Source organism: Xenopus laevis, chromosome 3S (genome assembly GCF_017654675.1).
Source record: "Xenopus laevis strain J_2021 chromosome 3S, Xenopus_laevis_v10.1, whole genome shotgun sequence".
NCBI classification, from domain to species: domain Eukaryota; kingdom Metazoa; phylum Chordata; class Amphibia; order Anura; family Pipidae; genus Xenopus; species Xenopus laevis.
Genome location: NC_054376.1, coordinates 2,490,958 through 2,504,530, shown reverse-complemented (window position 1 = coordinate 2,504,530; position 13,573 = coordinate 2,490,958). Strand labels below are relative to the sequence as shown.

The following is a 13,573-nucleotide window of genomic DNA, read 5'->3' as shown; positions in this document are numbered from 1 at the left end:
TAAGACTAATGTTTAAAAGAATCCCAAATGGGAATTCTTAAAGCAAATAATATTTACATTAACCATGAATTACTGTCATCAATGTGCTACTAGATAGATGGACTATTAACCAGTAACGCAGTTGTGCATTTGCATATTAAAAATTTAATCATTTTTTTAATTAAGGTGTGTGTGATAGTTGGAAATAATACAAGTTACCATCAATTAATATTATTTTCTGTACAGACTGAGAGCAAACTTAGGGGCTGTTCCTGCTGAATTGTGCTTAGTACAGGGAATACCTATGTACCATAGTTTTATGGGATCTCTCTGTACAGACTATGAGCAAACTTAGGGGACTGTTCCTGCTGAATTGTGCTTAGTACAGGGAATACCTATGCTGCCATAGTTTTATGGGATCTCTCTGTACAGACTATGAGCAAACTTAGGGACTGTTCCTGCTGAATTGTGCTTAGTACAGGGAATACCTATGTACCATAGTTTTATGGGATCTCTCTGTACAGACTATGAACAAACTTAGGGGACTGTTCCTGCTGAATTGTGCTTAGTACAGGGAATACCTATGTACCATAGTTTTATGGGATCTCTCTGTACAGACTATGAGCAAACTTAGGGGCTGTTCCTGCTGAATTGTGCTTAGTACAAGGAATACCTATGCTGCCATAGTTTTATGGGATCTCTCTGTACAGACTATGAGCAAACTTAGGGGGCTGTTCCTGCTGAATTGTGCTTAGTACAGGGAATACCTATGTACCATAGTTTTATGGGATCTCTCTGTACAGACTATGAACAAACTTAGGGGACTGTTCCTGCTGAATTGTGCTTAGTACAGGGAATACCTATGTACCATAGTTTTATGGGATCTCTCTGTACAGACTATGAGCAAACTTAGGGGCTGTTCCTGCTGAATTGTGCTTAGTACAAGGAATACCTATGCTGCCATAGTTTTATGGGATCTCTCTGTACAGACTATGAGCAAACTTAGGGGGCTGTTCCTGCTGAATTGTGCTTAGTACAGGGAATACCTATGTACCATAGTTTTATGGGATCTCTCTGTACAGACTATGAGCAAACTTAGGGGCTGTTCCTGCTGAATTGTGCTTAGTACAGGGAATACCTATGCTGCCATAGTTTTATGGGATCTCTCTGTACAGACTATGAGCAAATGGATGTGTGTTATTAATCTTGAAGAATACTGAAAAGATTTGAGCACATATCACCTAAAACCTAATTAGCTGCCCAGCAGGCCCAGACTGGCAATTTGTGGATTCTGGCAAAGGGCCCATAGACAGTCACTATTTAGTGGGCTGGGGAGGACTATTTGGGCCTTTTTGTACTTGGAATGCCAGGGCTTATTTTGACTCCCAGACCTGCTGCCCTGGTAGAAAATGCTCCTCATTGTATCTGTAGTTATTTTGTATTTCCAGTAAATGTTGCAGGTAAACAAGGCTTAGCAGAACTCATCCTACTAACCTAATATTTCGGTTTTCATAGCAACTAAACATGGAGCTTCCTTATTGGTAAGAATCCAGCACACAGCTCCACCTTTCTCCCTGGTATACCTGTGCACCAAATGCCCCATCTGTATGTCAGCTCAGTTGCCGAGTCCACTTGAACACAAACGAGTGTTAAACATTGAAACCCATTTCCCCTCGTTGAATCTAAAATGTAGAGTTTCAGAAGAATCAGTGTTTCCAGTGACGTACGAAGAAGACGTCTGTGTTGTGATGAAACATATTCTATGAATGAGGCTGAAAGGCGATTCTGTCCCTGGTTTTATATAGGTCAGTGGTCCGAAATGGAAAAAGCCAGCCATGGGCATTTACAGAGGAACTCGCTGCTACTCAGCCTCTTTCTGTTTCTTGGAGCTGTGACTCAAGGCTAAGTCAGAGCACAGAGTGATTTCTTATAAACACACTGAGTATTTACTGGGCAAGACTAAAATCATCCACTTAAAGGAGAAGGAAAGCTACTGAAGCAGTTTATTGCCAATAGATTAGCCACAATAGTGCAAGTTATAACACTATATTTATTGCTTTACCCTACTTGAGTAAACAGCTCTAGATGCTCTCTCTGTTTGTTTAGGATAGCAGCTGCCATATTAGCTTAGTGTGACGTCACTTCCTGCCTGAGTCTCTCCCTGCTCACTCATAGCTCTGAGCTCAGATTACAGCAGGGAGGGAGGAGAGAGGAGCAAATTGAGCATGCTCAAGCCCTAGCCCTGGAGGTTTAAGCTGAAAACAGTTAGTCTGATACAGAAGCCCATGAGTACACAATAGAAGGAGAGAGGAACAAACTGAGCATGCTCAAGCCCTAGCCCTGGAGGTTTAAGATGAAAACAGGAAGTCTGATACAGAAGCCCATGAGTACACAATAGAAGGAGAGAGGAACAAACTGAGCATGCTCAAGCCCTAGCCCTGGAGGTTTAAGCTGAAAACAGTTAGTCAGATACAGAAGCCCATGAGTACACAATAGAAGGAAAGAAATGTGCTGTTTCTTTTGACAGAGGACTCAGAGCAGCATTACTTTGAGGGGTTCCTGTTGTATTTATATAGACCTTTCTGATAAAGCTTACTTACTTTTAGCCTTTCCTTCTCCTTTAAGATACCGGGGCAAAGGCTGCACTAAATAATATCAAATGGTGGGAGTGGTGGAACCATACAGCAGATACCATGACTGGGGTCCGCAGCGATCATGGGGCTGCTGTATGGTAATTTACACTACTAGGTATAGGGGAAGAAACCAGTTAGAGAACTTGTCTAATGTGCTTGACCTAATACTACAACCCTACGTCCGGTCATTGCAATTAAATACAGAAAGTGTCAAGTGGTATAGGTGGAAATAAGAATGGGTGGATGGGAGCTGGGGCTTATTTAGACCTGGACCACCAGGAGTCCAGTCTTACAGTGTCCGGCTGAGATCTCCTAGGGCAGAGATCCCCAACCTTTTTAATTTTTTTTTTTAACTGTGAGCCACATATAAATGTAAAAAAAGTTCCTGGGAATGACAATTATGGGCTGAGATTGGCTACTGGTGGACTAGCAGACTACAGGAGGCTCTGTTTGGCAGTACAACTGCTTTTAATGTAACCAATATTTGCCTGGAATTGAAAAATAAGCACCCGCTGTGAGGCTACTGGGAGCAACATCCAAGGGGTTGAAGAGCAACATGTTGTACCAGAGCCACTGGTTGGAAACCACTGTCCTAAGGTAAAGCCTAGAACTGATCTCCTGCTTCCACTCTCAACAGACAAACATTGATAGCATCAAATGATGTAGGTGGAAATAAGGATGGGCTGATGAGAATCCTCCTAATATAAGGGCTCACTTGAGTTTGGGCTCCATTCTGTGTTTTTCTTGTCTGACACTGCTCTCGTCATCCACTCTAAGTATGAAACAGAGACTGATATCCTCAGATAGTAATAGGATTGCCACCTGTCTGATTTTGGCCCGGACAACCCGGTTGCCCAGGTCAAGACAGTTTGCCCAGGTTTCCAATAAAAGGAAAACCAGGGCAGGATCACCCCTAATTGACATAGCCCCTCCCATGTGACATAGCACGCCCCACCTGCAATGTCGCTGATATCATGGCCCCACCCCCTGCCCGCATCGTGAGCCACACAACATGGCAACCTTAGATAGTAACTCCTAGCCACCCTACTAAACAGATCCCATTATAATTTCGAGAGACACAAAATAAGGTGGACCATTAAAAAGCCAAAAAAAAACCCCACATGCCCAACTGCAAAGTTGCTTCTATTCAGCTACAAGATCCTAAACGGCTTATGATGAATGTTCCCTAATATTGCCTGATAGGTCAAGTGGTCGGTTTCATTGCAACCACCGAATCCGTAACCACGACAAAGGCTGTTTGCGGTTCATTTAACGGGAAGAGCAATAAATGGACACTGATTTCTCAGCCGAACACTCAAGATATAAAGACACAGGCACACGCAGCTTCGCTCACATTTATATTACTCGCACAACAAGGGAAAAGTGGAAGAAAATCTTTACCCATAAGGAGTCTCCGTTTCACCCGTTTGTCCACATCAGCTACTGACGTGGCATTGTACTCAGAAATCTCAATTGCAGCCTCATCTTTCTCTAAAACACAAGTAAGGGACAAACATGGAGCAGTCGGTTAATCACAAGCCCAAATTTCTACTGCCTACGAGCACTGTCTTTATCTGGCAATGCAGAACCAAAGCCATGAGCAAGATGTGAAAGCATTAAATCCCTGACTGAGTGTTAATCCCCCCCCCCAATAAAAGCCCAGAGATGAAATTATTAGCGGCCAGGCGATAACGGGTGGACTTCTGCGCTAAGTAATTAATCTATTAATACACACAAGGCGTTGAATGTCAAGAGCACAAAACAAGAAGACACTTGAAGGGTGGGAAGTGGGTCAGGAGAAGACTTTACTGATCAGAAGTAGGAACAGATAGTGAATGTTAGCAGCCTTGAGTCCGGTGATGGATGAAATGACACGTATGATGGATGGAACAGAGGAACACGGAGAGGAACCATACGTCATGCACAGTCACATACAAGAACACAGGGAAAGAGGAGAAGAGACGAGAAGTTGGGCAGTGCTGGTTGCCTGCTTGTCTATGGAACACATTAACTACTAGACATCCACATTTCTCAAATATACATTCTAATAACTGATCGACATGCTGTGAAGCAAGAAAAGGTGCAGCAGCAAAAGTTCATTTACACGTTGTTTTATCTCGACACGTTCATCTGGCGTTAGCAGAGGAAGAAGAGGCATGGAGACAAATGGATGAAGGCATCTGAAGGGTCATTAGGCTTCAGAACGATGTTAGGGCAAAATGTGAATGTTTTAGTCAATGCCGGGAAGGAAAGTGGGTGATCAAATGGGTCGGAAACCTTTTTGCCGACGTGAATTCCCCTTGGGTGAGTGGGTTAAAATGCAGGGAGGTGTCGCATGCAGCAAAGGAGTCAAGCAAACAGACAGGTGGATTAGACAATAGGTAGGAGCTTTAGTATTTGGAGGAGGAGGAGGAGGAGGAGGAGCGGCTGAAATGGTGCTGGATACACCCGGGGAGGAAGGCTGTGCCCATCTCTGGCACCACTACATGGTGGAATGGTAACAGGACATTCGACAAGTTCTAGATGAGATCAGGCTGCAAACGAGGCTCTTTTTGAGATTTGGTTTTCAATGACTTTAGTTCTATATCAAAGGTTTTTGTTGTTTTTTTTTGGAAGTTATCCGTTTTTTAGTTTTGTTTTTTTCAGACAAGACAGGCAATCAGGGACCATCACCAGAAAGCAGTGGTAAATCAGAATGAAATAGTTAAAAACATTAAATCACAGAAAAGACTTCTTTTTTTTTTTTTTTTGATCTAATTAAAAAAAAAAAAAATTTAAAGGGGGGGGGGAACTAAAGAAGAATCGACACAGGCATCAAATGTGACATACAGTAAGAGACTACACATGGAATAACATTTTATACACGATGGAATAACAGCATTGGGTGATACATTACTGCAATAATAAACATCAGTCGGTGAGGGATGCAAGGAACCAGCATTCATGGAAACACTGGATTTCTTTAACCCCTTTCAGCAATTAGAATTTCACAAAAAAAAAAAAAAAGAATAACACTTTGGTTTTTTTCGGGGGAATGAAATTGAGACAGACATAGAACTTGATTGATTTAAATCTTTCTGAATTGCTGCCGATACTACGAGCGAACGTAAGGCATTGCTTCGTTTCTGGGGGGAATTCAGTGGAAAAGTAAAGTAAAGTGCACTTTATGATACTTTTTTTTGTACCTTTTCCTGCAAGGGGAAATAATGTTTTTTTAATGTACCTCAAACTAGTGATAAGTAGATATTATTGGGCCCCACAGCAAATTCATTTCAGGGCCCCACTAAATATCCAGAGGTTTTTCTGTTTTACCAATTGAAATCGTGTCGGGCCAATACCCATGGAACCAGCTGCAGAAGAGCTCAACCCGAACCCTCCAACGACCCACAAATGGGGGTGCAAGGTCGGGCGGACCTGGTTCCCCCATTTGCGGGTCGTGGGCGGGTTGAGCTCTTAAACTACCGGCTTTATAGGCAGGCGCCAGTCTGCCCCGCCCCTTTTGTCATGTCATCGGCAGGGAGGGTCGGCGCGGGTCTTTAAAAGGAAGGCGGAAGTAGGGTGAGTGTGGGCACAGATCAGAGGCATGTCAAGTTTAGGGTCGGGTGCGGGTCGAGTTTTTCACACATCACCAGGGTCGGACTGGGGGCCCGGGGCCCACCGGGGCTGTTGTCAGAGGGGCCCCCCTAGCGGCAGTACCCCCTCCTGAACTCCCGCCCCCGTCTGCCTCCACAAATGCGAGCAAAACGCACGAAAGATGCGACGCGCATGAGCAGAAGACTTTCTTTTCTGGGGCAGCAGGTCCGGGTTTTTTCCCAGTGTCCCGCCGGCCCAGTCACTACCTCTAACAAGAGTAGGTTTGGAGATGATCACATTATCGATGGCAGAGAGGGGAAATGCAGTGTATCAATGATATTCCTGCCACCCACCCATGTCCCCTACACAGCCAACAAGAACACACTGCAGCGTCCCATGACCTTACCAAGATTACCATAAAACATGGCAGGGGGTTCAGATATTAACAGTGGAAGGGTCAATTTAAAGGCATATTCCTGCTCCGTTGGACGGGGCAGGACATTTCAGGACGCCCCCAATGGATTGTCATGATCGGTCACAGCTGAAACTGTCCAGCAGTGAAAGAAACTTGATCTGAAAAGCAAATTCACGGCATCTGTGAATTGTTCATCGACTGAAAGAAAGTCATTTTGAGACCCATTTAAGAAGCGATGGCCTAACAGAGTAATCAAACGAATGAGATTGATCCCTTGGGAAATCCTCAAAGACGTTTGTACAATATCCAGCGTTTAATTGCAGTGCATCCTGGAACGTGTTGTTGCTTCTAATCAGACGTTACATGTTCCAGCCATGAGAACTACAGAAATCCATATTAATGGGGTTGTTCACCTTTAAATGAACTGTTAGTATGATGTAGAGACAATTTGCCATTGTATTACTGTTTTTTTTTTTATTATTTATGGTTTTTGACTTATTTAGCTTTTCGTTCATAAGCTCTTCAATTTGCCGTTTCAGCCGTCTGGTTGCTAGGGTCCAAAATCCCCCTAGCAACCATACATTGATTTGAATAGTTAACTAGAATATGAATAGGAGAGGCCTGGACAGAAAGATGAGTCATAATAATTAACAATAACAATAAAGTTTTATCCTCACAGATCATTTGTTTGTTTTTTTTTAAGATGGGATCAGCGACCCCCATTTGAAAGCTGGGACGACTCAGAAGGCAAATATTTCAAAAACTATAAAAAAAATCAAGAAAAATTGCTTTCGAATTGGCCGTTCTATAACATACTAAAAGTTGACTTAAAGGCAATCCACCCCTTTAAATGCATATGCCCTATTAGCTGTCAGGCTGGTGTGTATGGAATAAAACAAAATACAAGGGCATCACTAAACGGAACCTCTAACTGAGTTCCCTAATAGATAAATAATAATATAAATAATATAAACCAGTGGGCGCTTTATAAAGTCCCCTCTATAACACTAGCCGTGGCCCATGGTTTAGGCAGGTGCTACTTCTATGGAGTGATAGATTCTCAACATGTTCGGAATGATGTCAACATTATTTGCCTGTAGAATTCATCTTGGAAATATGAAACAAAGTCAGGTGCCTTCTATTTTAGCCAACCAGAATAAAGCAGCAGCCCATCCTATGTTAAACGGCCCCCTATGAGGTTAGCCGTGAACTGCACCATCTTCAAGGCCATGGGGCACGATTTAAGGTGGCCATACACTAAGAGATCCGCTCGTTTGGCGATGTTGTCAAACGAGCGGATCTCTCCCCGATATGCCCACCTTGAGGTGGGCAATATCAGGCTGATCCGATCGTGGGCCCTAGGGCCCAACGATCAGATCCTTACGAATACCAATGGGCGGTCAGATCGCGGGACCGCATCAACGAATAGATGCGGCCGCGATCCGACGGGATTTTTAGTCCCATCCGATCAAGATCTGGCCGGCTTTCGGCCAGATCTCTATTGGTGAAGCCCGCCGGGGGGCCCCATACACAGGCCAATAAGCTGCTGACACGGTCTGTCGGCAGCTTTTATCGGCCCGTGTATGGCCACCTTTAGGCAATAAAAATTGATCTGACGGCTGCTGCAAACCAAGGATGGGTTTTTAGGAAGGATCACCTAGTTCAGCTACAGCTGGGGATAGTTGGCCAATAGATGTAGAGACTCCTGTGACTTCTCTGCCCAACATATCCATCTCCATAAGTCAATGACCTCTTGGCGGGTCCATAGAGATTGTCCCCATTGCAGCTCCCGTGGTACTAAGCATAAAGGCAAAGATGTGGTGGAACCGGCCATAAAGTAGGATAGTACTCAATCAAAACCAGACTTATAAATCACTGCTATATCCAGAGAGAACAAAAGTCTGGGAAAACAGATTTATAAATGTGGATTTACGATGTTGTGGCACAGATCTGATTTACTGCCCCTTACATAGGAGATGAGTAAAATGCTGGTACCAACGAGGCCATAAAGCATGACAGAAATGATTCAGATGAATAACGTGCGACTACACAGCTCTCTTCTCTTTTTAGACACCAGCTGTCCAATATGTTATGGAAGAGGTTTGGGAAAATGAGGTTCAAGTTTAGATACGTCCAATTAGGAGACCAGTCAAAGGGGATGAATAATTAAGAAGTTGATATTATTGGTATGTGTATGGCCAAGTTTAGACTTGTATTGTATTAAATTCCTCCAGTCTCTGCCTCCACCCACGGTATCATTCTGCAGGACCGCAGATCACCTGATAAAGCCTGGTTACCCAGCCTCGTCTAGCTCTATAGATCATTGAACCCTGAGATAAAAACAAAGTTCCAGAACACTGCTGGGCAAATGTAATCAATGCTCTAGATGTCTGATTGACTAAAGTTAGAAAGATCTGCCCACGAAATCCCCTACAGAAGCAATATATGTGACATCATCCGTTTAGCAACGTTCTCGACTTCACGACCCAAGAAAATAATACGCAGCCATCGTCCCATACCAATGTATCACAGATGGAGATGTAATATTACCCTGAAGCGTTTGCCTATCCAATTGGAAAAAAAAAACAGAAAAACTTTTATACATGAAACCTCAAGTTCTGCAGATTTTCCTCCAGCAACGTGACCTTTAGTTGATTCCGCCATGACATTTCCTTTCTTGGACTAAGCTTCTGCTGGCTACCTCCAGCGTTCTCATGCATGCCAGAAGATTCATATCGTATCCTGAAAAGATCTATGTTTTCATTTGAACAGAATATTTATGAAATCTGTAGCCGAAAAAAGGGCCGAGGCACGCTAGGGGTTGTGCAACTACCGATGAAGCAGCAATCAGAACGTCACCAGTCGTTTCCCAGAAGCAACTGGAAGTGTGTGGTTTCATTCTACTACAAGCACTTACTTTATTGAAATGGAATTTTGATGGTCAGTGATAAAATGCTAAAGCCCGAAATGGCATGTTTCAAGGGCAGACGGGTCATTTATTTGAAGAAAAAAATACACCTTCAATGGACTTTTTTTTCCTATTTATTTAGCATGCTAAATTGGATTTTTTCCTGCCAGTCCTGTAGGTTGGCTGTGGCCGTCGCTTCCATAAATGGGTCAATTTTGTTCAATCGTTTCCCCTTTAAACTTCAAGGAATGTCTTCAGTCTTCAGGATTCTGCGCTTGGTTGAATCCCTTGATATATGTGAACCTAATGTGGCTATTTCCTGATGATTTAGGTTACAATATTTCTATTGTGTTGGCCAACAAAACTAAACTTCATAGGGAGAGCAAAAGGAAACCAGCAGAAGAAAATGGTTCCATTAGTTGGCAGCAAACATCTCAAATTGATGATATTGTACAAGTAGTGGAGGATAAGAAGCAACTAGATCATAAGGGATACTAATTTCAGGAGAGCTTTGTTGCTCTGTTTTGGGCTGCATAAAATCTATGCAAACACATCCCTCCTAAAATAATTTTGGCTGACCAATTCCAAAAACAAAATAAAAGAAATAAAGTGTCACTTACCAATGCAAGTTCGGCCATCGGAGTGGAGGGCATATTTCTGGTGGCAGCCACACACAAGGACCACATCGGTATCATCGCACGTGTGCTGACAGCCGCCGTTTCCATAATTGCAGGTTACTGGGGAGGGGGCCCCAAAATACATGAATAAACAGAAATGACAATTACAAACAATTACAAAAACACATACAATCTTCACACTGAGTCGAAATGAGACTTAAAGAAGAAGGAAAGTCAGTTTATTGCCAATAGATTAGCCACAACAGAGCAAGATAGAATGTTATTTTTATTCTTTAGAATGCTTTACCATACCTGAGCAAACAGCTCTAGACACTGTCTCTGTTTATTTAGGATAGCAGCTGCCATATTAGATTGGTGTGACATCACTTCCTGCCTCTCCCTGCTCACTTATAGCTCTGGGCTCCGATTACAGCAGGGAGGAGAGAGGAGCAAACTGAGCATGCTCAAGCCCTAGCCCTGGAGGTTTAAGCTGAAAACAGGAAGTCTGATACAGAAGCCCATGAGTACACAATAGAAGGAGAGAGGAACAAACTGAGCATGCTCAAGCCCAAGCCCTGGAGGTTTAAGTTAAAACAGGAAGTGTGATACAGAAGCCCATGAGTACACAATAGAAGGAGAGAGGAACAAACTGAGCATGCTCAAGCCCAAGCCCTGGAGGTTTAAGTTAAAAGAGGAAGTGTGATACAGAAGCCCATGAGAACACAATAGAAGGAGAGAGGAACAAACTGAGCATGCTCAAGCCCTAGCCCTGGAGGATTAAGCTGAAAACAGTTAGTCTGATACAGAAGCCCATGAGTACACAATAGAAGGAGAGAGAAACAAACTGAGCATGCTCAAGCCCTAGCCCTGGAGGTTTAAGCTGAAAACAGTTAGTCTGATACAGAAGCCCATGAGTACACAATAGAAGGAAAGAAATGTGCTGTTTCTTTTGACTGAGGACTCAGAGCAGCATTACTTTGAGGGGTTACTGGTGTATTTATATAGACCTTTCTGATAAAGCTTACTTACTTTTAGCCTTTCCTTCTCCTTTAAAGTGCCCATACCTGGCTAGATTTAAGTCCTAAATGGTGGCCATAGACGTAGAGATTGGCTCTTTAGGTGATGTCGCCAAACGAGCGGATCTCTCCCCGATGTGCCCACATTGAGGTGGGCGATATCGGTCTGATCCAATCACGGGCCCCAGGGCTAAACGATTGGATCATAATGCATCTGATATGGGCATAAACAAACAGATGCGGCCGCGATCCGACAGGATTTTTTAACCTGCCCGATCGAGATCTGGCCAACTTTCGGGCAGGTATTGATCAGGGAAGCCCCTTGGATGGCCCCACACACAGGCCAACGAGCTGCCGACTTGGTAGCTTTTATTGGCCAGTGTATGTGGGCCTTTAGACTGATTCAGCATATTATCTGCCTTTGTATGGGTTCTTCCCAACCAATATCTGGCCAAAAATTGTCCAGATATTGATCAGGCAGGTTTAATTATCCCTGTGATCGTCCCGTTGGCACCCATTCCCATTGTTGTAATACCATCATTTGGCCGTAGGGCAGAATGATCAGATTAGCCGACACTACCCTGCGTTAGTTGGGAATATCGGGAGAAAGATCTGCTCAATGGTGGACCTTACTAAAAGGAGTGGATCTTATAGTCTATTATGTACCTTTAGAAAGAGACACTGACATATATATATATATATAAATCTATAAAGAGATTAGTGAAAAGCTCAGATTTAAATTATGCAAGTTCTTTACAAACGCCCAACCTCTCCAAGGTCCTGAGCATTAAACAGGTATGGGATAAGTTATCCGGAAACCCGGAAAGCTCCGAAATACAGAAAGGCCATCTCCTATAGACTCAATTTTATCCAAATAATCCAAATTTGTTAAAAATGATTTCCTTTTTCTGTGTAATAATAAAACAGTCGCTTGTACTTGATCCCAACTAAGATATAATTAATCCTTATTGGAGGCAAAACCAGCCTATTGGCTTTATTTAATGATTATATGATTTTCTAGTAGACTTAAAATGGTGGTTCATCTTTCAGTTAATGTTTAGTATGTTATACTCTGGCCAATTCTAAGCAACTTTTCCTTTGGTCTTCATTATTTTTATTTTTTTTTATAGTTTTTCAATTATTTGTCTTTTTCTTTCCAGCTTTCAAATGTGGGGTCACTGACCCCATCTAAAAATATATGCTCTGTAAGGCTACAAATGTATCGTTATTGCTACTTTTTATTTCTCGTTTTCTATTCAGGCCTCTCCTATTCATATTCCAGTCTCTTATTCAAATCAGTGCATGGTTGCTAGGAGAATCTGGACCCTAGCTACTAGATTGCTGAAATTGCAAACTGGAGAGCTGCTGAATAAAAAAGCTAAATAACTCAAAAACCACAATTAATAAAAAATGAAAAACAATTGCAAATTTTTCAAATATCACTCTCTACTTCATACTAAGGGGCTGATTCACTAACTTCGAGTGAAGGATTCGAAGTAAAAAAACTTCGAATTTCGAAGTGTTTTTTGGGCTACTTCGACCATCGAATGGGCTACTACGACCTTCGACTACGACTACGAATCGAACTAAAAATCGTTCGACTATTCGACCATTCGATAGTCGAAGTACTGTCTCTTTAAGAAAAAAACTTCGACCCCCTAGTTCGCCATCTAAAAGCTACCGAACTCAATGTTAGCCTATGGGGAAGGTCCCCATAGGCTTTCCTACGTTTTTTTGATCTAAGGATTATTCCTTCGATCGTTGGATTTAAATCCTTCGAATCGTTCGATTCGAAGGATTGAATCGTTCGACCGAAGGAATAATCCTTCGATCTTCGATCGCACTATTTGCGCTAAAATCCTTCGACTTCGATATTCGAAGTCGAAGGATTTTAATTCTCAGTCGAATACCGAGGGTTAATTAACCCTCGATATTCGACCCTTTGTGAATCGGCCCCTAACAGTGTGAACACCCCTTTAAGGTGTGAAGACCCAAATTACAGAAAGATCCATTATCTGGAAAGCCCCAGGTCCCGAGCGTCCTGGATAACAGGTCCCATACCTGTACTGAATATATACAGAACAATGAGGGGTACGATAAAGGTATAGTTCAGCTTCAAGGTATAGTATGGCCTGCGACCAACTGCAAATTGCCTGCATCATAGTGAAAGCGAATTTAAAGGTGAACTAGCCCTTTATTGTCAGAAATGCAGCCCTGGTTGTTATTAGGAAGTACCAGTATCATTTCAAGGGAAATAAACAGAGAGTTCCTTTAAAGTTATAGGCGGATTATGAGAATATTATTCTATTTGGGAGAAACCCATTAATCAGAGAGTAGCACGTACTGTTCAAAAGAATCAGTTAAAAAAAAAAAACAGAAAGAAAGAAATTCAATGGCCGGGCGCCAGGCAGGAACATATTTGTGCGGTTGAA

At 42.7% G+C, this 13,573-nt stretch overlaps 1 protein-coding gene across 6 annotated transcripts in view; it reads right to left on the bottom strand.

Moving 5' to 3' along the window:
- scube1.S (signal peptide, CUB domain, EGF-like 1 S homeolog) overlaps positions 1-13,573 on the bottom strand; it is a 140,092-nt gene that overhangs the window by 50,039 nt on the left and 76,480 nt on the right. For 3 of the 6 annotated variants that reach the window (XM_041587859.1, XM_041587860.1, XM_041587862.1), the window contains exons 6-7: positions 10,129-10,245; positions 4,014-4,103 (exon numbers count right to left, since the gene is read on the bottom strand). In XM_041587859.1, coding sequence (XP_041443793.1) covers positions 4,014-4,103; positions 10,129-10,245 — 207 coding nt within the window. The remainder of the gene's footprint in view (positions 1-4,013; positions 4,104-10,128; positions 10,246-13,573) is intronic. The other 3 variants (XM_041587861.1, XM_041587863.1, XM_041587864.1) reach the window with 1 other exon arrangement.